This window comes from Salmo salar, chromosome 01 (genome assembly GCF_965601325.2).
Source record: "Salmo salar chromosome 01, fSalSal1, whole genome shotgun sequence".
NCBI classification, from domain to species: domain Eukaryota; kingdom Metazoa; phylum Chordata; class Actinopteri; order Salmoniformes; family Salmonidae; genus Salmo; species Salmo salar.
This window is the reverse complement of record NC_138291.1, coordinates 9,014,830-9,041,250: the sequence shown is the minus strand read 5'-3', so window position 1 is coordinate 9,041,250 and position 26,421 is coordinate 9,014,830. Positions and strand designations below refer to the sequence as shown.

The 26,421-nt window shown below is 39.4% G+C and overlaps 1 protein-coding gene across 1 annotated transcript in view; it reads left to right on the top strand.

Annotated features, from left to right (window-relative positions):
* The first annotated feature begins 73 nt into the window (after window positions 1-73).
* Window positions 74-26,421, top strand: part of LOC106607310 (NACHT, LRR and PYD domains-containing protein 3) — a 29,775-nt gene continuing 3,427 nt past the window's right edge. Inside the window, 10 exon segments of the mRNA XM_014204192.3 lie at window positions 74-154; window positions 2,547-2,599; window positions 4,396-4,509; window positions 8,243-8,289; window positions 13,864-14,974; window positions 14,976-15,650; window positions 15,768-15,941; window positions 17,669-17,839; window positions 20,967-21,140; window positions 21,312-21,482. Coding sequence (XP_014059667.3) covers window positions 110-154; window positions 2,547-2,599; window positions 4,396-4,509; window positions 8,243-8,289; window positions 13,864-14,974; window positions 14,976-15,650; window positions 15,768-15,941; window positions 17,669-17,839; window positions 20,967-21,140; window positions 21,312-21,482 — 2,735 coding nt within the window. The 5' untranslated portion in view covers window positions 74-109.

Genomic DNA, 26,421 nt, shown 5'->3' with positions numbered 1-26,421 from the left:
TTGTGCGATTATTTTGTGGACAGATTTTGGCTGGAGTGAAACCTCTCGCTTACCTCTACCTCTCTGGTTTAAAGCTACTTAATAACCAGACCGCCATTTTCTGTGTCAAATGCAATGGGGTGGTTCTAAGACAAACAGTAAATACACCAAACCTGTAAGTCTTTTTTTATCCGAATTTTTACAGTCCCATTATACTATTTTTAATGTTTTATTGATGTTCCTGATTGTTTTGGTGGCTGCTGTGGTGTATCTGTTCTTGGTAATAAGAGGGGAACCCGGTGTGAGGAATATGTGAACCCTTGTTTGCTTACATTCTGTCCCGCTCTCTTACATACTGTTTACCCAGTTATCGGATAAACACACCCATTTAACCTGAACATCACTGTTGCTATGTGATTTGAATCAGCACTATGGTGTTTCGTGATCTCAAGCATTAATATTTTGTGATTCCTCACCAAACCGTGTTTTAGGGACCATCCGCAGTAGAAATCTGACTGCCTACATTTTCACCCGATTCTACATGTAAAATCTTTGAGCACTCGGTTAGCAAATTATAGCCAGCACTGTACTCTGTTCAGAGGTGCTAAGTACTCTCGGCCAGCAAACGCTATTGGTGTGTCTGAACACTTGGATATGAGGTTGGTTCAGGGGGTTGTCTCAATAGTTCCATTGCGGCGCATATTCTCATCTGATATTTATGCAGACAATGTCCTAGTTATCGGCGCCCCAAAAGGCTGCATGACTCTGCGTTGGTTTTAATCGTGTTCGAAGCACTTCTAGATGAGCACATGATGGCAACATCCTGTGTATTCATGGTATGGATGTAGGAGATCTGAAAATGAAAGTAGTTCTGTTTTGTGGTAGTGCTATAGGTCTAGGGGGTGTGTCAGAAATATATTTGCTATTTTTACAGCCGGAATTATGAGTGCAATAGCTGGCGGAGGCGTGAAAGAGCTGGGTTTTGATGAATTAGCAAGTTGTATGTGTGAGGAAGGCTTGGCCACTCACTGGCCAATCAATTAGTTCCATGGCTTAATTCTGCATGTGTTTGTCTCAAGTTCTGTAGGTTACTGACGGTCTTTGCTTTGTCATCAACTCCAATTCGGCTGGGAACCAGAATATTCTCATCCTGAGCCCGGTTTCCCAAAGCATCTTAAGGCTAAGTTCTTCGTTAGAACCTTCGTAGGAGTAACGTTAAATCTCCGAGCAGTTTCCCAGAAGCATTGTTATTAGCGTTGCACTTGAAATGCTCGTAATCTAGCACCTACCTCAGACCACTCGTAGAAAAGCTAAGTGTGTCGCTTTTTTGCCCTTCTGCGTCACTTTATACACAGATCTCAACATAGAGACGGATAAACCGTGTGATTCTATGTGACCATGATATCTTCAGAACAAAGTTGACTACAAATACCAAGTTGCCAATATATTTGTTAATGATAGAAAACAAGCATCGTATACAAAGATTCTTCAAACAACTAAAAGCTTTGACTGGGCTGAGAGGGAGCTGACCCCCTGTAGGGGTGGGATGGCCAAGAATCCAGAAGTGGCTGGGGTGTAGATTTTAAGCATAGCCTGAAGGTAGGGATACAAGAGGGGCAGTTCCCCTTGCTGCTCAGTAGCAAGCACCACGGTCTTGTAATGGTTGGGGAGAATGGGCTCGTGGTAATGACTGGAGCGGAATCAGTGGAATGGTATCAAATATATCCAACACATGGTTTCCGGGTATTTGATGCCGTTCCATTTGCTCTGTTCGGGCCATTATTATGAGTCGTTGTCCCCTAAGCAGCCTCCACTGAGGGGGACACTATGTCAAACATGACGTAGAGGAAGAGGAGCTCAGTCTTGTCAAGGTTGAGCTTGAGGTGGTGGGCCGACTTCCAAGTTGTCATGCACAGAAAGATGCATGTCGCCACCTAGGTGTCAGAAAGGAGGAAGGAGAAAAGTAGTTGAGTGTCATCCGCATAGCGATGATAGGAGAGACCATGCGAGGATATGATGGAGCTGAGTAACTTGGTGTATAGAGAGAAGAGAAGGCCGAGCCCTGGTAGACATTAGTAGTGAGAGTACGTGCTCAGATCGTCTCCACAACATCTGGTAGGAGCGGCCTGCCTGGTAGGATGCAATCTCATCTAGGAGGATGAGAACAGGGGTGCGAGAGTCAGCTTTGGCAGAGTGGAGAGCCTCTGACGCAGAGGAGAGCTATCTCAGTTGAGTGAGCCGTCTTGAAGCTGGTTAATGTAGCTTTTACTACTTGAGAAAAAGGGTACAGGGACTCCTTTCAAAAGGGTATCTTAATTTGAACCCTGCATTTGTTTCTGTAGTCCACCAGAGGGTTGTGATTTTTGTAAAGAGGGGTGTGCTATCCACAGTGTATGAAATCTGGATCACCTACTTTTGGAGATGCGCTCGCCAATCCAAAATGGGTAGATTTTGGGAAGTGTGTTGCCAAATATCTGCGCTATGCTCAGGAAAATTAGAAAATGCCCCCCCCAAAAAGGTGGAGGTCTTCCAGTGACATCTTTGTCTTTTTCCTTTCACTTCACCAGAGGAGCCAGATGGAGAGGAAGAGAGAAGGGGGTTGTGGCCATAGATCTCCACTGTGTGTGTGTGTGTGTGTGTGTGTGTGTGTGTGTGTGTGTGTGTGTGTGTGTGTGTGTGTGTGTGTGTGTGTGTGTGTGTGTGTGGTGTGTGTGTGTGTGTGTGTGTGTGTGTGTGTGTGTGTGTGTGTGTGTGTGTGTGTGTGTGTGTGTGTGTGTGTGTGTGTGTGTGTGTGTAAGTAAAATCAAGAAATACAATCTTGGTCAGACTTTTGGCAAGTCAAGATTATGAAAAATACCATATCACAAGCTCTGCTCTACTGTGTCAATCTCCAAACTACATTTTTTATTTTTATTTAAGGAATGGATCATGAATTGTCTACTCGTATCTGAAAGTCATTTCAAGTAGCATGCAGACACAATATCAGTCTGATTCATTAAAGGTACACTATGCAGAAATCACTCCGCCATTTACTTGTTGCTGAACTTCGAATAGTTTGCTTAATTTCAGTTTGTGACAAACAAGCAATTATCGTGTAGGTAATCATTGTACCATCTAAACCGCTTTTGAATATATTTTCCATAACCAAAAATACTTTATTTTCAACTGTTTGAAGCTGGTGTACAAAACCTAAAATAAAAGATACAAAAACGAAACTTAACAGGAAGCATAAAAATTGCGCGATAAAACAGATCTACCGCTTCTTAGACTTGTTTTCAATCATTTGTTTTATTTAACAAATTTTTAATTAACTAGGCAAGTCAGTTAAGAACAAATTATTATTTACAATGAAGGTCTACTCCGGGTTTCGCTGGGCCAATAGTGCGCCGTTCTATGAGACTCCCAATCATGGCCGGTTGTGATGCAGCCTGGATTCAAACCAGGGTGTCTGTAGCGACACCTCTGACACTGAGATGCAGTGCCTTCGACCGCTGCGCCACTCGGGAGCCCTAATAAGAATGACAAATATACTTTATAATGAAAATGTCTATTTGAATTTGGTCAGGTCGCCCAAAAAGTCACATATTGCAGCTTTAATTAAACATATGGCCAGATCAGCAAAATACGAAACTGTGATAAATCTGACATTTTGATAAATCAGACTTTTTGCACACTGCCGTTTCTGTGCTCAAATCCATGCTTGTTTCTAAATGAGGGCCTGTGTGTGTGTTTAATATAATACCAGCCGGCCACTATCAGTATGATGATTAAATCAGGGCTATAGCTATTTATTGTGTGATGGTGTTGTGGTTAGGGGCAAGGAGACATGTTGGATGTAGGAATTTTGTTTAAAAAAAAAATGCACATCAATGTCCCTTTTCATTATAGTACTCATTACATTGTATTTATTCATTTACATATAATAACCAAAAATATATGTTGCATTACACTCCAAAATCACATTGTCAGATGTTTTCAGACCTCTTGATGTACAAAACTCAGGTCTCAAAATGTGCAGGTTGGCATTTATTGTCATGAATCTTTCCCTGGTGGCCGTGCTGCAGAGTGGTCACTAACTGGCACACAATCTGATTTTTAAACCTTACCCTAACCTTAACCACACTGCTAACCCTAATGCTTAACCATAACTTAAAATGTACCATGTAGCCAATTTTGACATTGCAGCTGGCCCATTTAGCGGAAATCGCTCAGTTTTGCCTCCAGGACAAGATTCATGACAATAAATATCAACCACAACATTGCAGAATGTGATTTTGTAGTGTAATGTGCCTTTTTAACTTGAAGTGGTATTCCTCAAATTGCAATTCGACATAGCACAAAACAGAATCCAGATGGAAAATGTCTCCACTGTGTCAACTTCAAATGGAATGAACCTAGTGTCTTTGTTTTGATCAGGGTCCATCAGGAGAGACCCGGCTCCCCTGTACCCAGCTGTGTATCTATGAAGAGTGAAAATTCTCTATATCTGCCGATAGACTTCAGTGGTGGAGACTTTACCCATGAACAAAGGTACAGTAAAACAATATATCTATATATGACTATATATTTGCAATGAATGAATTACACTAAAATCGAAGTCACATAGTCAGATTTTTTAGTAATCCGTTGTACAAAACAGCAGTGGTGGGAAAAGTACCCAATTGTCATACTTCAGTATAAGTGAAGATACCATAATAGAATATGACTCAAGTGAAAGTCTCCTAGTAAAATACCACTTGAGTAAAAGTCTAATATATATACTTCAGTATCAAAAGTAAATGTAATTGCTAAAATATACTTAAGTATCAAAAGTAAAACTATAAATCATTTCAAATTCCTTACATAAAGCAAACCAGACTTCGCTATTTTCTTGTTTTTTAGCCAGGGGGCACACTCCAACACTCAGACATCTTTTCTAAATTCAGCATGTGTGTTTAGTCAGTCTGCCAGATCAGAGGCAGTAAACGACATGGGATGTTCTCTGTTTAGTGAGTCTGCCAGATCAGAGGCAGTAGGGATGACCAGGGATGTTCTCTGTTTAGTGAGTCCTCCAGATCAGAGGCAGTAGGGATGGCCAGGGATGTTCTCTGTTTAGTGAGTCCGCCAGATCAGAGGCAGTAGGGATGACCAGGGATGTTCTCTTTATAAGTGCATGAATTGGACCAATTTCCTTTCCTGCTAAGCATTCAAAATGTAAAGCGGACATTTGGGTGTCAGGTAAAAATTATATAATTTTCTATAGGAATGTAGTGAAGTAAAAGTTGTCTAAAATGCCCCCCAAAAACATCTTGAGATGTTCTTCAAGTACTTACTTAAGTACTTTACACCACTGCAAAACAAATGGACTCAACTTGACATAGATTCTGAAAACCAGACCACTGGGCACAAGCTGGTTCAATCAACATTGTTTCAACCTAATTTGTCAACATATTGTGACATGGAATCTACGTGGAAAATATATTGGATTTGAAAAAAGTAATCAACTGTTGTTTTGAGGGTGAAATTTCAACCACAGGATTATGTCATCAGGGTAACCAAATTTCAACATAGACAAACCTTACATAAAATATGTTGAATGTGTACCTTTAAAACAATGTCATATTTTCAACATTATATCTACTATCAGACAAAAAAAAACAGTAGGTTGGGCTGCACCTCCTAGGGGAGAATTGATCTATAGCTCCAGTTTGATCTCCCACCCAAGGCTTTAGCCATTCCCAGTCCTGCTTAGCTATGATATTTGTCCCTGACTAATACCGACGTGCTATCGTGAGAATTACTGTTGAGAGAGCTCCACTTAAAAACAAAATAGATTCACTGTTGCTATAGAAGTAATCTCAAATGGTAGGTTTAACAGAGCAAATGAAATGTGACCATGCTTTATCAATCATCAATGATGCCATTTAGGCCAATATAGCATTTGTAAAGCCATCAACAGCAATTGTTTAAATTCAACCCAGAATTCAACAACAAAAATTGTCGATAGCGTAAGCCTAGGGTTTCAAGCTCTGGTTGATTTTAAAACGGAATGATATTTAGTGATATTGAATTGTTTGATTTTTTTTCAACGCAACCAGATATCAACATTTGAAGGATATGTATCTTCTGCTTGGATAGTTCCCATCTGTACCACTGACTTAGTCTGGCTTTAATGCCAGTTTATCTACAAATTAATAATTGATATGTTGCATTCACTTCGCCAAAAATCTAAGTTAAAGAATAGGACTAAAATTAAATCAACATTTTATTTAAAGTGCATTAAAACATTTATTTGATTTACTCCTATTCTATAACATCGATTTTTGGTAAAGATGGAGACAAGAATCCAACATATCCATTATTAATTTGTAGACAAACTGGAATTAAAGCCACAGTAAATTAGTGTCTCAGATGGAATTATCCAAGCAGAAGATAAATCTCCTTCAAATGTTGATATTTGTTTGCGTTCTCAACCAAACACAATTTAATATTACTTTTGTAAGACAGTAAATAGCCTAAAATTAAGGCTGTTTTACAAACTAATGTAACATTCAACCTTAAAATGAGTATCACATCCACGGCCACATTTTGAGGTTACTGTTACTATAAATGTCTTCTTATGTAATCATATAATCATAGCATGTTCTAGATAGCATGCAAAGGTCGCCGCAGGTCAGTGGAGATCTTCACATTGCTGTAATAATCTGTCAGAATCTCGAACGCCATTGATCACCTGCACCATGTACTTTTAATGTAATCTCAACTGCCTTCCAGGTTGTTTTGTTCCGCTATTAGATGAAGCACAGTGATAACACATTAATCTGATGTATAAATAAACAAAATATCTGACATTGTATTCCCATTTTAACTTTGCTGTGCTTTTAAATGGTTGAAAGCTCAGTGATAAAAATGTGGGTGACAATTAAACCAAAAATCTGACATTGTTTGTGCATTGGAATATGGTTGTGCTTTAGATGGTTGAAGCATGGTGATGACACATTGGAAATTCAACTAACTTTTTGGGTGGGTGAATGTAGCTTGTAATGTCATTGATCAATGTTTCAACTAAATATTACTCAACTATCCACGTTAACATGATGTAGGGTACCCAGTGGGAGGACTGGGGTCAATTTGAGTTGAAGGCAGTCAAATCAGGAAGTTAACTTAAGTAACAATTCAACATTAGAAAAAAGCCTATATATTTTCAATGACTGAGGAATAGAATCTATATATTTTAACGTTTTTTACTTTATTTTATTAAAATCACTTCCTGAATTGACTGCTTACAATTTGAACTGACACCAGCCCGGCTGGAAACATCTGACAATGTGATTTTAGAGAGAAATGTTTCTCTACAGTAAAGTGGTATTCCTTAAATCGCAGTTTAACATACCACAAAACAGCATCCATATTAAAAAAACTGTTTTTCCCTGTATGAATGTGTTATCCAATGTGTTTCCATAGGCTAATAGCATTAAGGCCAAATCCAATGTTTCAACAACAACAAAAATCTCATCAGTCTACAGACCATGCCCCATAATGACGAAGCAAAGACAGTTTTCTTGAAATTGTTGCTAATATATAAAAAATATAGAGATGTTTCTACAACTTGATTGGAGTTCCCCTGTGGTAAATTCAAATGATTAGACATGTTTTGGAAAGGCACACACCTGTCTATATAACATCCCACAGATGACAGTGCATGTCAAAGCAAAAACCAAGCCACGAGGTCGAAGGAATTGACTGTAGAGCTCCGAGACAGGATTCAAATAAACGGAAATAACAATTTGAGCAAAATGATTAATCATATAACGTTGAGTAAATAATTTTTTAAGCATTGATGACCTTAGATTTTTGCATTTGTGGCCTCCATTTCAGAAAATCCTAATTTACCTAAAATGTCTCATTGGTGTTTCCATCGTTGGTGTTACTACTCCTACTGATGGCACAATGTTATCATATTGGTTAAAAACTATTTAAAGTAATTAAGCTTCCACAAAATCTTGAAAAATGAAGTACATTTTTTTTCTTCCAAATTGCCATGCCTAAATGCCACCATAATTCAAGAAAGACCTACATGTGCAGAGCGTAGGGTTGTTTAGTGCACAGGAAAGGGTATCCTGAACACAGGTCTCACAGCCACTCCATATGTACTGTATAATAGGCCATGGTTGCCTGGCATTTGTTTTCATGATAAGAGTCAAATGAAAACATATATTTTTCTAAACAACTGAACGCTAAAAATGTCCTGCTAAAAAAACCTGATTTGCTTCTTCTTTTTCAGAACAATAGGTGACCAAGAGCAGAGGTTAGAGTCAGAGACTCCGAGTGGTCAGTACACTTGTTCACTGATTGGCCAGCTTTAGTCCTTTCCTGGTATCAATTCATGAGGATTGTTTAAATTAAATAATTCATAAATAATACATTGTTTTAAAGGGATGTTTCTCTCAAAATACAGCTTAATGATTTTATTCCTACTTGTCTTGGCTGTAGTCGAATCCCCAGGAAAGTTGTTGTGTGTATTTCGATAACACTTGATAGTGTCTCGCGCTCTTCACGCCGGCAAAGCTACGACACAGTGTAGCAGCTTAAAACCTACTCTTGTCGCGACGCCCTCTCCTGTATTACTGTAGTCTGATGACGTCTCCTCTCCTGTATTACTGTAGACTGATGACGTCTCCTCTCCTGTATTACTGTAGTCTGATGACGTCTCCTCTCCTGTATTACTGTAGTCTGATGACGTCTCCTCTCCTGTATTACTGTAGTCTGATGACGTCTCCTCTCCTATATTACTGTAGTCTGATGACGTCTCCTCTCCTATATTACTGTAGTCTGATGACGTCTCCTCTCCTGTATTACTGTAGTCTGATGACGTCTCCTCTCCTGTATTACTGTAGTCTGATGACGTCTCCTCTCCTGTATTACTGTAGTCTGATGACGTCTCCTCTCCTGTATTACTGTAGTCTGATGACGTCTCCTCTCCTGTATTACTGTAGACTGATGACGTCTCCTCTCCTGTATTACTGTAGTCTGATGACGTCTCCTCTCCTGTATTACTGTAGTCTGATGACGTCTCCTCTCCTGTATTACTGTAGTCTGATGACGTCTCCTCTCCTGTATTACTGTAGTCTGATGACGTCTCCTCTCCTGTATTACTGTAGTCTGATGACGTCTCCTCTCCTGTATTACTGTAGTCTGATGACGTCTCCTCTCCTGTATTACTGTAGTCTGATGACGTCTCCTCTCCTGTATTACTGTAGTCTGATGACGTCTCCTCTCCTGTATTACTGTAGTCTGATGACGTCTCCTCTCCTGTATTACTGTAGTCTGATGACGTCTCCTCTCCTGTATTACTGTAGTCTGATGACGTCTCCTCTCCTGTATTACTGTAGTCTGATGACGTCTCCTCTCCTGTATTACTGTAGTCTGATGACGTCTCCTCTCCTGTATTACTGTAGTCTGATGACGTCTCCTCTCCTGTATTACTGTAGTCTGATGACGTCTCCTCTCCTGTATTACTGTAGTCTGATGACGTCTCCTCTCCTGTATTACTGTAGTCTGATGACGTCTCCTCTCCTGTATTACTGTAGACTGATGACGTCTCCTCTCCTGTATTACTGTAGTCTGATGACGTCTCCTCTCCTCTATTACTGTAGTCTGATGACGTCTCCTCTCCTGTATTACTGTAGTCTGATGACGTCTCCTCTCCTGTATTACTGTAGTCTGATGACGTCTCCTCTCCTGTATTACTGTAGTCTGATGACGTCTCCTCTCCTGTATTACTGTAGTCTGATGACGTCTCCTCTCCTGTATTACTGTAGTCTGATGACGTCTCCTCTCCTGTATTACTGTAGTCTGATGACGTCTCCTCTCCTGTATTACTGTAGTCTGATGACGTCTCCTCTCCTGTATTACTGTAGTCTGATGACGTCTCCTCTCCTGTATTACTGTAGTCTGACGACGTCTCCTCTCCTGTATTACTGTAGTCTGACGACGTCTCCTCTCCTGTATTACTGTAGTCTGATGACGTCTCCTCTCCTGTATTACTGTAGTCTGATGACGTCTCCTCTCCTGTATTACTGTAGTCTGATGACGTCTCCTCTCCTCTATTACTGTAGTCTGACGACGTCTCCTCTCCTGTATTACTGTAGTCTGATGACGTCTCCTCTCCTCTATTACTGTAGTCTGACGACGTCTCCTCTCCTGTATTACTGTAGTCTGATGACGTCTCCTCTCCTGTATTACTGTAGTCTGATGACGTCTCCTCTCCTGTATTACTGTAGTCTGATGACGTCTCCTCTCCTGTATTACTGTAGTCTGATGACGTCTCCTCTCCTGTATTACTGTAGTCTGATGACGTCTCCTCTCCTGTATTACTGTAGTCTGATGACGTCTCCTCTCCTGTATTACTGTAGTCTGATGACGTCTCCTCTCCTGTATTACTGTAGTCTGATGACGTCTCCTCTCCTGTATTACTGTAGTCTGATGACGTCTCCTCTCCTGTATTACTGTAGTCTGATGACGTCTCCTCTCCTGTATTACTGTAGTCTGATGACGTCTCCTCTCCTGTATTACTGTAGTCTGATGACGTCTCCTCTCCTGTATTACTGTAGTCTGATGACGTCTCCTCTCCTCTATTACTGTAGTCTGATGACGTCTCCTCTCCTGTATTACTGTAGTCTGATGACGTCTCCTCTCCTATATTACTGTAGTCTGATGTCTCCTCTCCTGTATTACTGTAGTCTGATGACGTCTCCTCTCCTGTATTACTGTAGTCTGATGACGTCTCCTCTCCTGTATTACTGTAGTCTGATGACGTCTCCTCTCCTGTATTACTGTAGTCTGATGACGTCTCCTCTCCTGTATTACTGTAGTCTGATGACGTCTCCTCTCCTGTATTACTGTAGTCTGATGACGTCTCCTCTCCTGTATTACTGTAGTCTGATGACGTCTCCTCTCCTGTATTACTGTAGTCTGATGACGTCTCCTCTCCTGTATTACTGTAGTCTGATGACGTCTCCTCTCCTGTATTACTGTAGTCTGACGACGTCTCCTCTCCTGTATTACTGTAGTCTGACGACGTCTCCTCTCCTGTATTACTGTAGTCTGATGACGTCTCCTCTCCTGTATTACTGTAGTCTGACGACGTCTCCTCTCCTGTATTACTGTAGTCTGATGACGTCTCCTCTCCTATATTACTGTAGTCTGATGACGTCTCCTCTCCTGTATTACTGTAGTCTGATGACGTCTCCTCTCCTGTATTACTGTAGTCTGATGACGTCTCCTCTCCTGTATTACTGTAGTCTGATGACGTCTCCTCTCCTGTATTACTGTAGTCTGATGACGTCTCCTCTCCTGTATTACTGTAGTCTGATGACGTCTCCTCTCCTGTATTACTGTAGTCTGACGACGTCTCCTCTCCTGTATTACTGTAGTCTGATGACGTCTCCTCTCCTGTATTACTGTAGTCTGATGACGTCTCCTCTCCTGTATTACTGTAGTCTGATGACGTCTCCTCTCCTGTATTACTGTAGTCTGATGACGTCTCCTCTCCTGTATTACTGTAGACTGATGACGTCTCCTCTCCTGTATTACTGTAGTCTGATGACGTCTCCTCTCCTGTATTACTGTAGTCTGACGACGTCTCCTCTCCTGTATTACTGTAGTCTGACGACGTCTCCTCTCCTGTATTACTGTAGTCTGATGACGTCTCCTCTCCTGTATTACTGTAGTCTGATGACGTCTCCTCTCCTGTATTACTGTAGTCTGATGACGTCTCCTCTCCTGTATTACTGTAGTCTGATGACGTCTCCTCTCCTGTATTACTGTAGTCTGATGACGTCTCCTCTCCTGTATTACTGTAGTCTGATGACGTCTCCTCTCCTGTATTACTGTAGTCTGATGACGTCTCCTCTCCTGTATTACTGTAGTCTGATGACGTCTCCTCTCCTCTATTACTGTAGTCTGATGACGTCTCCTCTCCTCTATTACTGTAGTCTGACGACTCCTCTCCTCTATTACTGTAGTCTGATCGTCTCCTCTCCTCTATTACTGTAGTCTGATGACGTCTCCTCTCCTGTATTACTGTAGTCTGATGACGTCTCCTCTCCTGTATTACTGTAGTCTGATGACGTCTCCTCTCCTGTATTACTGTAGTCTGATGACGTCTCCTCTCCTGTATTACTGTAGTCTGATGACGTCTCCTCTCCTGTATTACTGTAGTCTGATGACGTCTCCTCTCCTGTATTACTGTAGTCTGATGACGTCTCCTCTCCTGTATTACTGTAGTCTGATGACGTCTCCTCTCCTGTATTACTGTAGTCTGATGACGTCTCCTCTCCTGTATTACTGTAGTCTGATGACGTCTCCTCTCCTGTATTACTGTAGTCTGATGACGTCTCCTCTCCTGTATTACTGTAGTCTGATGACGTCTCCTCTCCTGTATTACTGTAGTCTGATGACGTCTCCTCTCCTGTATTACTGTAGTCTGATGACGTCTCCTCTCCTGTATTACTGTAGTCTGATGACGTCTCCTCTCCTGTATTACTGTAGTCTGATGACGTCTCCTCTCCTCTATTACTGTAGTCTGATGACGTCTCCTCTCCTGTATTACTGTAGTCTGATGACGTCTCCTCTCCTGTATTACTGTAGTCTGATGACGTCTCCTCTCCTGTATTACTGTAGTCTGATGACGTCTCCTCTCCTGTATTACTGTAGTCTGATGACGTCTCCTCTCCTGTATTACTGTAGTCTGATGACGTCTCCTCTCCTGTATTACTGTAGTCTGATGACGTCTCCTCTCCTGTATTACTGTAGTCTGATGACGTCTCCTCTCCTGTATTACTGTAGTCTGATGACGTCTCCTCTCCTGTATTACTGTAGTCTGATGACGTCTCCTCTCCTGTATTACTGTAGTCTGATGACGTCTCCTCTCCTGTATTACTGTAGTCTGATGACGTCTCCTCTCCTGTATTACTGTAGTCTGATGACGTCTCCTCTCCTGTATTACTGTAGTCTGATGACGTCTCCTCTCCTGTATTACTGTAGTCTGATGACGTCTCCTCTCCTGTATTACTGTAGTCTGATGACGTCTCCTCTCCTGTATTACTGTAGTCTGATGACGTCTCCTCTCCTGTATTACTGTAGTCTGATGACGTCTCCTCTCCTGTATTACTGTAGTCTGATGACGTCTCCTCTCCTATATTACTGTAGTCTGATGACGTCTCCTCTCCTATATTTTCTCTCGTCCCGACTCCTGGGTGCTGCTTGACTTTCGCGCTCTACTCTACTGTCACCCAGCATTCTGCAAACTGAAGTGAATTCCTCAAGTATGGAGCAGAATATTCTGCTCATATCAGGCCAATGTAGGGATATGTAATTATGTGAATGTATGTTTGCGCGCAAGCAAATGATCATGTAAAATGTATTTATGCAGTGAACTTGTTTACGACGATCAGATCAGTCAAATAGAAAACTTTGACAAATCAGATGTGCTCAACCACCTCTGTGAACAAAATACTTATCCAAAAGCAAAAATAGCCAAGGTCAGTGGACAAATCATAAGAGATTACATTTTGAGTGGACGATCCCTTTAATTAACCTCTATACTGCTAGAGCTAACAAATCAAAATGAGGAGTTATCATCCTTCATATCAGTGTTTCTAATGTTGAGAGTCCTTATGTTATTCCTCCTAATACATTTATTTGACCACTGATGCTGAAAATGATGAATGTAACTGTGAAAAGAATGGTTTCAGGATTATGGAAAATGTATTTGTAATTTGCATTCTTAAATTGAGGGGTACACTACACTTTAGTAATTATCAGGGAACATTGGAATATCTGTCAAACTACATTTGTAAAGTTAAGGATTTTGCTATTTATAATACTTGTTTCATCAAATAGATGAACTTCCTCTGGTGTACCGACTCAAATCTACCCTGAAGAAGAGACATGAATGCATATTTGAGGGAATAGCTAAACAAGGCCACTCAACCCTTCTCAATAAGATCTACACAGAGCTCTACATCACAGAGGGTGGAAGCGGAGATGTCAATAACGAACATGAGGTGAGACAGATTGAAACAGCTTCCAGGAAATCAGCAGCACAAGGGACAAAAATCAAATGTAACGACATCTTTAAACCCTCACCTGGACAAGACAAACCTATCAAAACTGTGCTGACAAAGGGAGTTGCTGGCATTGGAAAAACAGTCTCTGTGCAGAAGTTCATTCTGGACTGGGCTGAAGGAAAAGCTAATCAGGATGTCCAGTTCATATTTCCACTTCCTTTTCGGGAGCTGAATTTCATGAAAAATAAACAAATCTGTTTGAATGAACTTATAGATCACTATTTCATTGAGATTAAAGAATCTGGAATATCCAACTTTGACAGCTACAAAGTTATGTTTGTCCTTGATGGTCTGGATGAGTTTCGACTTCCTCTAGACTTCAAGAACAACGAGAGCTGCTGTGATGTCACAGAGTCAACCTCTGTGGATGTGCTGCTAACAAATCTCATCAAGGGGAATCTGCTCCCCTCTGCTCTTGTTTGGATAACATCCCGACCAGCAGCAGCCAATCAGATTCCTCCAGAGTGTGTTGACCAGGTGACAGAGGTACAAGGTTTCAACGACCCACAGAAGGAGGAGTACTTCAAGAATAGAATCAGTGATGAGAACCTGGCCAGCAGAATCATCACACACATTAAGTCATCAAGGAGCCTCCACATCATGTGCCACATACCAGTCTTCAGTTGGATTACGGCCACTGTTCTAGAGAGACTGTTGTGTCAGGCAGAGAGTGGAGAGATGCCCAGGAATCAGACTCAAATGTACACACACTTCCTGGTATTTCAGACCAAACAAGGGATTCAGAAGTATCTTGAAGACCATGACCGAGATCCACACTGGGATAAAACGATAATTCTCTCTCTGGGAAAACTGGCCCTCAAACAACTGGAAAAAGGCAATCTGATCTTCTATGAGGAAGACCTAAGGGAGTGTGGCATTGATGTCAGAAGCATCAGTGTACTCAGGAGTATGCACGCAGATCTTCAGAGAGGAGTGTGGGCTGTACCAGAAGAATGTGTACTGCTTTGTGCATCTGAGCATCCAGGAGTTTCTTGCTGCATTATATGTGTTTCTCACATTCAACCAAAGCAGAGAGAATCCACTGGTCAAAAACAGATCTTCATTCAGGGACCATGAATCATCAATCGGACACAAATCTACAATCGACTTCTACAACAGTGCAGTAGATAAAGCTTTACAGAGCAAGAATGGATACCTGGATCTGTTCCTTCGCTTCCTTCTGGGCCTTTCACTTGAGTCCAATCAGACTCTCCTACGAGGCCTACTGTCACAAACAGGGAGCAGCTCACTGACAAATGTGGAAACAGTCAAATACATCAACGAGAAGATAAGGGAGAATCCCTCACCAGAGAAATGCATCAATCTGTTCCACTGTCTGAATGAGCTGAATGACCACTATCTAGTGTGGGAGATCCAAAGCTACTTGAACTCAGGAAGTCTCTCAGAAGCCAAATTGTCACCTACAGAATGGTCAGCTCTGATCTTTGTGTTGCTGACTTCAGAAGAGGAGCTGGATGTTTTTGACCTAAATAGATTCTCCAGATCAGAGGAAGGTCTTCTGAGGCTGCTGCCAGTGGTCAAAGCCTCCAGAACAGCTCTGTAAGTACTTATAATGGTTTCATAACTTGGCTGGGTGTTTTAGACTTAATATTTTGGCAGTTATGTTTGAAAATGTTCACATTATGTTGATTCAATTTCAATTGATGTTCTATTCAGGTTGAATAGATGTAAACTCACAGAGAGATGTTGTAAAGAGTTGGCATCCGCTCTCAGCTCAAACTCTTCACAACTGAAAGAACTGGACCTGAGTGACAATGACCTGCAGGATTCAGGAGTGGAGCTGCTGTCTGCTGGACTGGGGATTCCACAGTGTCAACTGGAAACACTGAGGTGAGTTATGTACATTGGCCCTTATCAAATGAAGGTGCGCTGATATGATCATAAAGTGAATTTTCCTACCCAAATATCGCGATGTAAGGGTGTGTAATTATGTTTGTTTCATGTCGCATGCAGGTAAACATTGAACTCTGCTATAACAATCAGATCCATCAAATACGAAACTTTGATAAATCAGCTGCCCACCTTTGTTGGATCTGAACCACTGCCACTCGTGGATTACGAGTCCTGCGTATCACACTATTGCTCCTCGCAACCAACCTCCTTGCACTGCATTTCCTGTTTTGACTCTTTCCGCGTTTCCAATAACTGCTGCTTGAGGCGGCAGAATATTTCTCTAAAAACTGTGATTCCAAAAAGATGAGTCAGGAGATTTGGTCAACTCAACTGATTAATCAGGAATGAGCAAGTTCAGCTTTACCACAAGGACCCCTTCCTCATGTCCTCATTACATTTTGTGCATTAACTCTACTTTTGATATATTTAAACAAACAATATTGGAATCCCCATGGTCACAACCATAAACTATCAACTCCATTGGCCTGATGGATTAAGATCAAATTTGAGTTTTGCTTCAAATATGTTACATTTAATTAGATTCAAGAGTCATAAAACAACTGAGGAAAAACTAAATTGCTACTGTGTATACCACATGAATGAGAAGAAAATGCCATTTTTGTCAACTACGTAAAACATCAACACAGTCAGATTTTATTCTAATGTCAACTCCGTAAGAGTGCTGAAAGATCTGATAGAATAGTTATTTTTTTTATTGGGGATTTTCAAAATAATAATTTTCCAAATTTTACAAATGGTCGTATTGGACTTTTAGATGCAAAAAAAATATGTTTGTTTTGAGTATCTGTTGTCTACTCTGTCAGTGGCTTTTTGTCAACTCCATCACTGATGGCTAACCCTTCAGATTGATTTTGTTGGTCTATTGAATATATAGAATATTTTCTGCTAAAATAAAAAAAATTCAATCACTGTTCTGCAACATATACTTAAACAATTGATGTCTTTTCTGTGCTAGACTTAAGAGATAGTGTTTGCTTTATAAATGTTGTATTATGTTCTAAATCTTGAAAAATGTGCCAAAATGCTAACAAAATTAACCCTGAAGCATTTAATAGTACTATAAAACAAAACAAATATACGTTTGTAATTTTGTATTACATATTTGAATCATCTAATGTTAGAATTAAACAATCAATATTAACAACATTTTAAATATATATTTTGATAGACCAAAGTATCAGCTATCGTACCATGTAAAGGAACAACCTAATTTTGTAGAAAAAAATAAAACACATAAGACGCAAACAACTGGATTTATGTCAACTTCGTCAGACACCATAAAAGGCTTTTCATTTTTTCAATTATAGTCCAACAAGTGTTAAGGCCTTAAGAGAAATGTTGATTGGCCCCTCTTTCAAACAGCAACTTTTTTTCACAGACTTATGGAAAAATATGTAAAATAGCATGAGAACAAATGATCTGTTGGCATTTATAAAATTGTACCAAAACTTCCTGTTTCCATTACTTCCTGTTTCCATTCCATTCACATAAAAACTGTGAATGGAAACGTGGTTAATGAGTCAATTGTTATGCCTCTGAAGTGATAATGGCCTGTTACTTTGGCTTCTAAGAGTTTCATGAGTAGAATCTAAGTGGTGGATGATTTGTATCCAATTTGTTCTGTCCAACTTGTTTCATTTTAGGTTGAATAGATGTAAACTCACAGAGAGATGTTGTGAACATTTGGCCTCAGTTCTCATCTCAAACTCAAACCTGAGAGAGCTGGATCTGAGTGACAATGACCTGCAGGATTCAGGAGTGGAGCTGCTGTCTGCTGGACTGGGGAGTCTGCAATGTAAACTGGAGACACTGAGGTGAATTATTGAACACTTGAGTTTACAACCATATTTACTTTGGCCCTCATTTATTAAATGAATGTGACTGATAATAATTTGTTAATATTAACAATTAAATAATAATAATAATATGGTAACTACTGTCTAATTTAAAAAAAACAATTAAATAATAATAATATGGCATATGTTGCTCGCTTCAAGGCAAGCAACACGGAAGCATGCATGAGAGCATCAGCTGTTCCGGACAACTTTGTGATCACGCTCTCCATAGCCGATGTGAGTAAGACCTTTAAACCGGTCAACATTCACAATGCCGCGGGGCCAGATGGTTTACCAGGACGTGTACACAGAGCATGCGCTGACAACTGGCAAGTGTCTTCACTGACATTTTCAACCTGACCCAAACTGAGTCTGTAATACCAACATGTTTCAAGCAGACCACCATAGTCCCCATGCCCAAGAACACTAAGGTAACCTGCCTAAATGTCTACCGACCCGTAGCACACACATCTGTAGCCATGAAGTGCTTTGAAAGGCTGGTCAAGGCTCACATCAACACCATTATCCCAGGAACACTAGACCCACTCCAATTTGCATACAGCCCCAACAGATCCATTGATGATTAAATCTCTATTGCACCCCACACTGCCCTTTCCCACCTGGACAAAAGGAACACCTACGTGAGAATGCTGTTTATTGACTACAGCTCAGCGTTCAACACCATAGTGCCCTCAAAGCTCATCACTAAGCTAAGGATCCTGGGACTAAACACCTCCCTCTGCAACTGGATCCTGGACTTCCTGACGGGCCTCCCCCAGGTGGTAAGGTTAGGTAACAACACATCTGCCACGCTGATCCTCAACACGGGGGCCCCTCAGGGGTGCACGCTCAATCCCCTCCTGTACTCCCTGTTCACCCATGACTGCATGGCCAGGCACGACTCCAACACCATCATTAAGTTTGCAGATGACACAACAGTGGTAGGCCTGATCACCTATAGGGAGGAGGTCAGAGACCGGGCCGTGTGGTACCAGGATAACAACCTCTCCCTCAATGAGATCAAGACAAAAGGAGATGATTGGACTACAGGAAAAGGAGGACTGAGCACACCCCCATTCTCATCAACGGGGCTATAGTGGAGCAGGTTGAGGGATTCAAGTTCCTTGGTGTTCACATCACCAACAAGCTATCATGGTCCAAACACACCAAGACAGTCATGAAGAGGGCACGACAAGCCTATTCCTCTCAGGAGACTGAAAAGATTTGGCATGGGTCCTCAGATCCTCAAAAAGTTATACAGCTGCACCATCGAGAGCATCCTGACTGGTTGCATCACTGCCTGGTATGACAACTACTCGGCCTCCGACCGCAAGGCACTACAGAGGGTAGTGCGTACGGCCCAGTACATCACTGGGGCAAAGCTTCCTGCCATCCAGGACCTATATACCAGGTGGTGTCAGAGGAAGGCCCTAAAAATGATCAAGACTCCAGCCGGCCTGGTCATAAACCGTTCTCTCTGCTGCCGCATGGCAAGCAGTACCGGAGCTCGTAAGTCTACGTCCAAAAGGCTGCTTAAACAACTTCTACCACCAAACCATAAGACTCCTGACCAGCTAATCAAATTTGAGATTTTTGGTTTCAACCGCTGTGTCTTTGTGAGACGCAGAGTAGGCGAACAGATGATCTCTGCATGTGTGGTTCCCACCGTGAAGCATGGAGGAGGAGATGTGATGGTGTGGGGGTGCTTTGTTGGTGACACTGTCAGGGATTTATTTAGAATTCATGGCACACTTAACCAGCATGGCTACCACAGCATTCTGCATTGATACGCCATCCCATCTGGTTTGCGCTTAGTGGGACTATAATTTGTTTTTCAACAGGACAATGACCCAACACACCTCCAGGCTGTGTAAGGGCTACTTGACCAAGGAGGAGAGTGATGGAGTGCTGCATCAGATGACCTGGTCTCCACAATCACCTGACCTCAACCCAATTGAGATGGTTTGGGATGAGTTGGACCGTGGAGTGAAGTAAAAGCATCCAACAAGTGATCAGCATATGTGGGAACTCCTTCAAGACTGTTGAAAAGCATTCCAATTGAAGCTGGTTGAGAGAATGACAAGAGTGTGCAAAGCTGTCATCAAGGCAAAGGGTGGCTACTTTTAAGAATCTAAATTCTAAAATATATTTGTTTTGTTTTGCATGTTTTTGATTACTACATGATTCCGTGTGTTATTTCCTAGTTTGATGTCTTCACTGTTATTCTACAATGTAGAAAATAGTAAAAATAAAGAAAAACCCTTGAATGAGTAGGTGTCCACACTTTTGACTGGTACTGTACATATTTACAAGTATCTTCATATAGGGATGTTTTTATTAGTTAAAACACAAACAGTTTGTTCTTAACATTAGAAAAAGGGCTTTCTTAAATTCACTATGTTTATTTTAATGCCTGATGTCGACGGGTAAATGATTCCAGTCAGTAGAAACTTTGTACTGTATCTGAAAGATCATTCTCCCACCCCATGATGTTGTTGTACAGTATGTGGCACTGTCTGCTTTTCAGCATATGCAGGTCATTATTGTGTAAATGAGAATTGGAATGTGGAAAGGGCTCTACATAGAACCAAAAAGTTTTCTACCTGAAACTAAAAAGGGTTCTCCTATGGGAACAGCAGAATAACCTTTTTTCTAAGAGTGTAGTGAAGATGAGGTCAACTACATTGCCTACCTGGGAGGGAACTGGGAAAGAGTGAGGTCAAAAAAGGAAAGAAGTGGAAAGAACTGAGTCGAAGGTGTCGGGAGGTTGAAGTCTCCGAGTAGGGTCAGAGGTCAGCCATGGTCGGGGAATGAGCTATGCAGTATGTCCAACTCCTCAATGAATAAAATACAATTGTTCACAGACTAGCAGACCCCCTAAATATGAGATGATCCTACCCCATTTCCCTGGACGTGATAGGAGGACGTCTGCACTCTTTAAATGTCCTTTATACCAAATCCTGTCTGTTCCAGGTGCGTAGCTATTAAAATTCAAATTCTGGAAGAGATGGAGATCCGCACACTGTCAAAAAGAAGAATGCATTGAAAACCAAGGCCTAAATGCTGTATAAAATGTAATTACTTCAACAATTTATTTATATTATAGGCTACATGGATGTAACCTCACAGAGCATTGTTGTGAAGCACTGGCCTCAGTTCTTAGCTCAAATTCCTCATGCCTGAGAAAGCTGGACTTGGGTGTGAATGACCTGCAGGATTCAGGAGTGAAGCTGCTCTCTGCCGGACTGGGCAGTCCAACCTGTAAACTACAAACACTGAGGTCAGTATTACTGGCGTTATTGAAGAGCAGAACCTTGTTGAATTCCTTAATTTAGAATATTTATTTGAAAGCTTTTGAAATAAATATATATTCAGGGAGTTCTGGTGTTACACTGTGCAAATACAAGTGAATTTTGATCCAATTAGTTTTGTCCAACTTGTTTTCTGTTAGGTTGAATAGATGTAAACTCACAGAGAGATGTTGTGAACATTTGGCCTCAGTTCTCATCTCAAACTCACACCTGAGAGAGCTGGATCTGAGTGACAATGACCTGCAGGATTCAGGAGTGGAGCTGCTGTCTGCTGGACTGGGGAGTCTGCAATGTAAACTGGAGTCACTGAGGTGAATTATTTAGCAACTTGACTTTACAACCATATATTAACTTTGGCCCTCATTTATTAAATGAATGTGACTGATCGTAAAATGGACATTCGCTTATTTCCGCACAAGATTCTGTATTTATCAATATCAACGTGATCATATGGTGTGTTCGAATGAATCCCACGTCTGCTCTGAGATGTGCGTACAGTCAGTTTTACTAGTGAACAAGTGAACGTCTGTACATAGAATATCAAATTGTTACTGTCACCTCTTGATATATCTTCTCTGCTCTACTGTTCATACAACAGTGGATTCTTAAAACATTAAATGATAATTATATGGCTACTACTGTAATAAAAATAACAATTAAATAATAATAGTATGGTAACTACTGTCTAATAACAATACAATAATAGTATGGCAGCTATTGTCTAATAATAATAACTAAATAATAATAATATCGTAGCTACAGTCTAATAACATTTAAATGATAATAATATGGCAACTACTGTCTAATAATTACAATTAATAATAGTATGGTAGCTACTGTCTAATAACAGTTAAATAAAATTGCAACTAATATTTAATAATAATAACAATGAAATAACACTAATATGGCAACTACTGTCTAACAACAATTAAATAATAATAGTATGGTAACTACTGTCTAACAACAATTAAATAATAATAGTATGGTAACTACTGTCTAACAACAATTAAATAATAATAGTATGGTAACTACTGTCTAATAACAATTAAATAATAATAGTATGGTAACTACTGTCTAATAATAATTAAATAATAATAGTATGGTAACTACTGTCTAATAACAATTAAATAATAATAGTATGGTAACTACTGTCTAATAACAATTAAATAATAATAGTATGGTAACTACTGTCTAATAACAATTAAATAATAATAGTATGGTAACTACTGTCTAATAATAATTAAATAATAATAGTATGGTAACTACTGTCTAATAACAATAACAATTAAATAATAATAGTATGGTAACTACTGTCTAATAACAATTAAATAATAATAGTATGGTAACTACTGTCTAATAACAATAACAATTAAATAATAATAGTATGGTAACTACTGTCTAATAATAATTAAATAATAATAGTATGGTAACTACTGTCTAATAACAATTAAATAATAATAGTATGGTAACTACTGTCTAATAACAATTAAATAATAATAGTATGGTAACTACTGTCTAATAACAATTAAATAATAATAGTATGGTAACTACTGTCTAATAACAATTAAATAATAATAGTATGGTAACTACTGTCTAATAACAATTAAATAATAATAGTATGGCAACTACTGTCTAATAACAATTAAATAATAATAGTATGGTAACTACTGTCTAATAACAATTAAATAATAATAGTATGGTAACTACTGTCTAATAATAATTAAATAATAATAGTATGGTAACTACTGTCTAATAATAATTAAATAATAATAGTATGGTAACTACTGTCTAATAACAATTAAATAATAATAGTATGGTAACTACTGTCTAATAACAATAACAATTAAATAATAATATGCCAACTATTGTCTAATAATAACAACTAAATAATAATAATATTGTAGATACAGTCTAATAATAACTAACAATTAAAAGATCATAATATGGCAACTACTGTCTAATTTGGCAACTACTGTCTAATTACAATTAAATAATAATATAGCAACTACTGTAATAATAATTACAGTTAAATAATAATATGACAATGTCTAATAACAATTAATATGGTGACTGCTGTCTAATAATGATAACTATTAAATAATAATATGGCAACAACTGTCTAATAATAACAATAATAATAAAATAATATGGCAACTACTGTCTAATTACAATTAAATCATAACATGACAATGTCTAATAGTAACAATTAAATAATATTAATAATAAAAAATGAAAACTTACATTAAAGCATAAAGGTTCTCCTGAGTGGCGTAGCGTTCCAAGGCACTGCATCGCCGTGCTTGAGGCGTTACTACAGACCCGGGTTCGATCCCAGGCTGTGTCGCAGATGGCCGCGACCGGGAGACACACGAGGCGGGTTAGGGGAGGGTTTGGCCTGCTGGGATGTCCTTGTCCCCTCGCGCTTTAGCGACTGCTTGTGGCGGGCCGGGCGCATGCACGCTGACTTCGGTGGCCAGTTGTATGTTGTTTCCTCTGACACATTAGTGTGGCTGGCTTCTGGGTTAAGCGAGAAGTGTGTCAAGATGCAGTGCGGCTTGGCAGGGTCGTGTTTCGTAGGACACATGGCTCTCGACCTTTGCCTCTCCCGAGTCCGTACCGGAGTTGCATCGATGGGACAAGAATGTACCTACCAATTTGGATATCACTAAAAAGTTTAAAAATAAAAGCATAAAAACATTTTACAACTAATAATAGACCTACAACTTATTTATTTTATTTTATTTCACCTTTATTTAACCAGGTAGGCTAGTTGAGAACAAGTTCTCATTTACAACTGCGACCTGGCCAAGATAAAGCATAGCAATTCGACACATACAACAACACAAAGTTACACATGGAATAAACAAACATACAGTCAATAATACAGTAGAACAAAAGAAAACAAAAAGTCTATATACAGTGAGTGCAAATGAGGTAAGTTAAGGCAATAAATAGGCCATGGTGGCAAAGTAATTACAATATAGCAATTAAACACTGGAATGGTAGATGTGCAGAAGATGAATGTGCAAGTAGAGATACTGGGGTGCAAAGGAGCAAGATAACTACTAGTACAACTAATATAAACTACTGCTGCAACTACTAGTACAACTAATATAAACTACTGCTGCAACTACTAGTACAACTAATATAAACTACTGCTGCAACTACTAGTACAACTAATATAAACTACTGCTGCAACTACTAGTACAACTAATATAAACTACTGCTGCAACTACTAGTACAACTAATATAAACTACTGCTAAAACTACTAGTACAACTAATATAAACTACTGCTAAAACTACTCGTACAACTAATATAAACTACTGCTAAAACTACTCGTACAACTAATATAAACTACTGCTAAAACTACTCGTACAACTAATATAAACTACTGCTAAAACTACTCGTACAACTAATATAAACTACTGCTAAAACTACTCGTACAACTAATATAAACTACTGCTAAAACTACTCGTACAACTAATATAAACTACTGCTAAAACTACTCGTACAACTAATATAAACTACTGCTGCAACTACTCGTACAACTAATTTAAACTACTGCTGCAACTACTCGTACAACTAAGTACCTATAATATATACATACATATTTACAAATAGCTTCACATGGAGATCTTTTTATTAGGTAAACATACAAAGTTTCTTCTTAACATTTAAAAAAGGGTTGACTTTTCCACATTTTGTTGTGTTACAGCCTAAATTTAAAATTGATTAAATTGAGATTTCCTGTCACCGGCCTACATACAATACCCCATAATGTCAAAAATGTTTTTTTTTTTTTTTTCTTGAAATGTAAAACATTTCTATAAAATGAAAAGCTGAAATGTCTTGAGTCAATAAGTATTCAAGCCCTTTGTTATGGCAAGCCTAAATAAGTTCAGGAGTAAAAATTGGATTAACAAGTCACATAATAAGTTGCATTGACATGATTTTTGAATGACTACCTCATCTCTGTACCCCACACATACAATTATTTGTAAGGACCCTCAATCGAGCAGTGAATTTCAAGCAACCACAAAGACCAGGGAGGTTTTCCAATGCATCGCAAATAAGGGCACTTATTGGTAGATGGTTTAGAAGAAAAGAAACAGACATTGAATATCCCTTTCACCATGGTGAAGTTATGAATTACACTTTGGATGCTGTATCAATACACCAAGTCACTACAAAGATACAGGCATCCTTCCTAACTCAGTTGCCAGTAAGGAAGGAAACTGCTCAGGGATTTCACCATGAGGCCAATGGGGACTTTAAAACAGTTACAGAGTTTAATGACTGTTGTAGGAGAAAACTATCACAGCCAACATTGTAGTTACTCCACAATACTAACCTAATTGACAGAGTGAAAAGAAGGAAGCCTGTATAGAATTATAATCATGTTTGCATTAAGGCACTAACGTAAAACTGCAAAACATGTGGCAAAGAAATGTATTTTATGTTCTGAATATAAAGCGTTATGTTTGGGGCAAATCCAACACATCACTGAGTACCACTCATCATATTTTCAAGCATGGTGGTGGCTGCTTCATGTTATGGGTATGAATGTCATTGTTAAGTACTGGGGAGTTTTTTGGGGGGATATAAATAAATGGAATAGAGCTAAGCACAGGCAAAATCCTAGAGGAAAACCTGGTTCAGTCTGCTTTCCGACAGACACTGGGAGAAAAATTCACTTTTCATCTGTACAATAACCTAAAACACAAAGTCAAATATACACTGGAGTTCCTTACCAATAAGACAGTGAATGTTCCTGAGTGGCCTAATTAAAATCTATGGCAATATTCTAATATGTATTGATTCAGAGGGTTGAACACTATCTAATCAAGATATATTAGTGTTTTATTTTTCATATATATATATATATATTTTTTTTACAAATGTTAGAATTTGTCTTCCACTTTGAAATGTGTGTATTTTGTGTAGACCTTTGACAAAAAACAACAACAATTATATCAATTTGAATCTCACTTTGTAACACAACAAAATGTGGAAAAAGTCAAGGGGTGTGAATATTTTCTGAAGGCACTGTATATGGAAGATCTTACTCCAACCTCATGATGTGATTGCTGCTGTTGTTGAAGGAGTAGTTATATGTATCACTGTATGTTTCTCAGTGTAGGTCATTATTGCAAATGTGAATTGGTTTATCTGGTTATATAAAGGTGAAATAAATCAAATCAAGTAGCCGATCTTGCTCTCTGACTAGCGTAGCGGCTAGTGAGCTCTC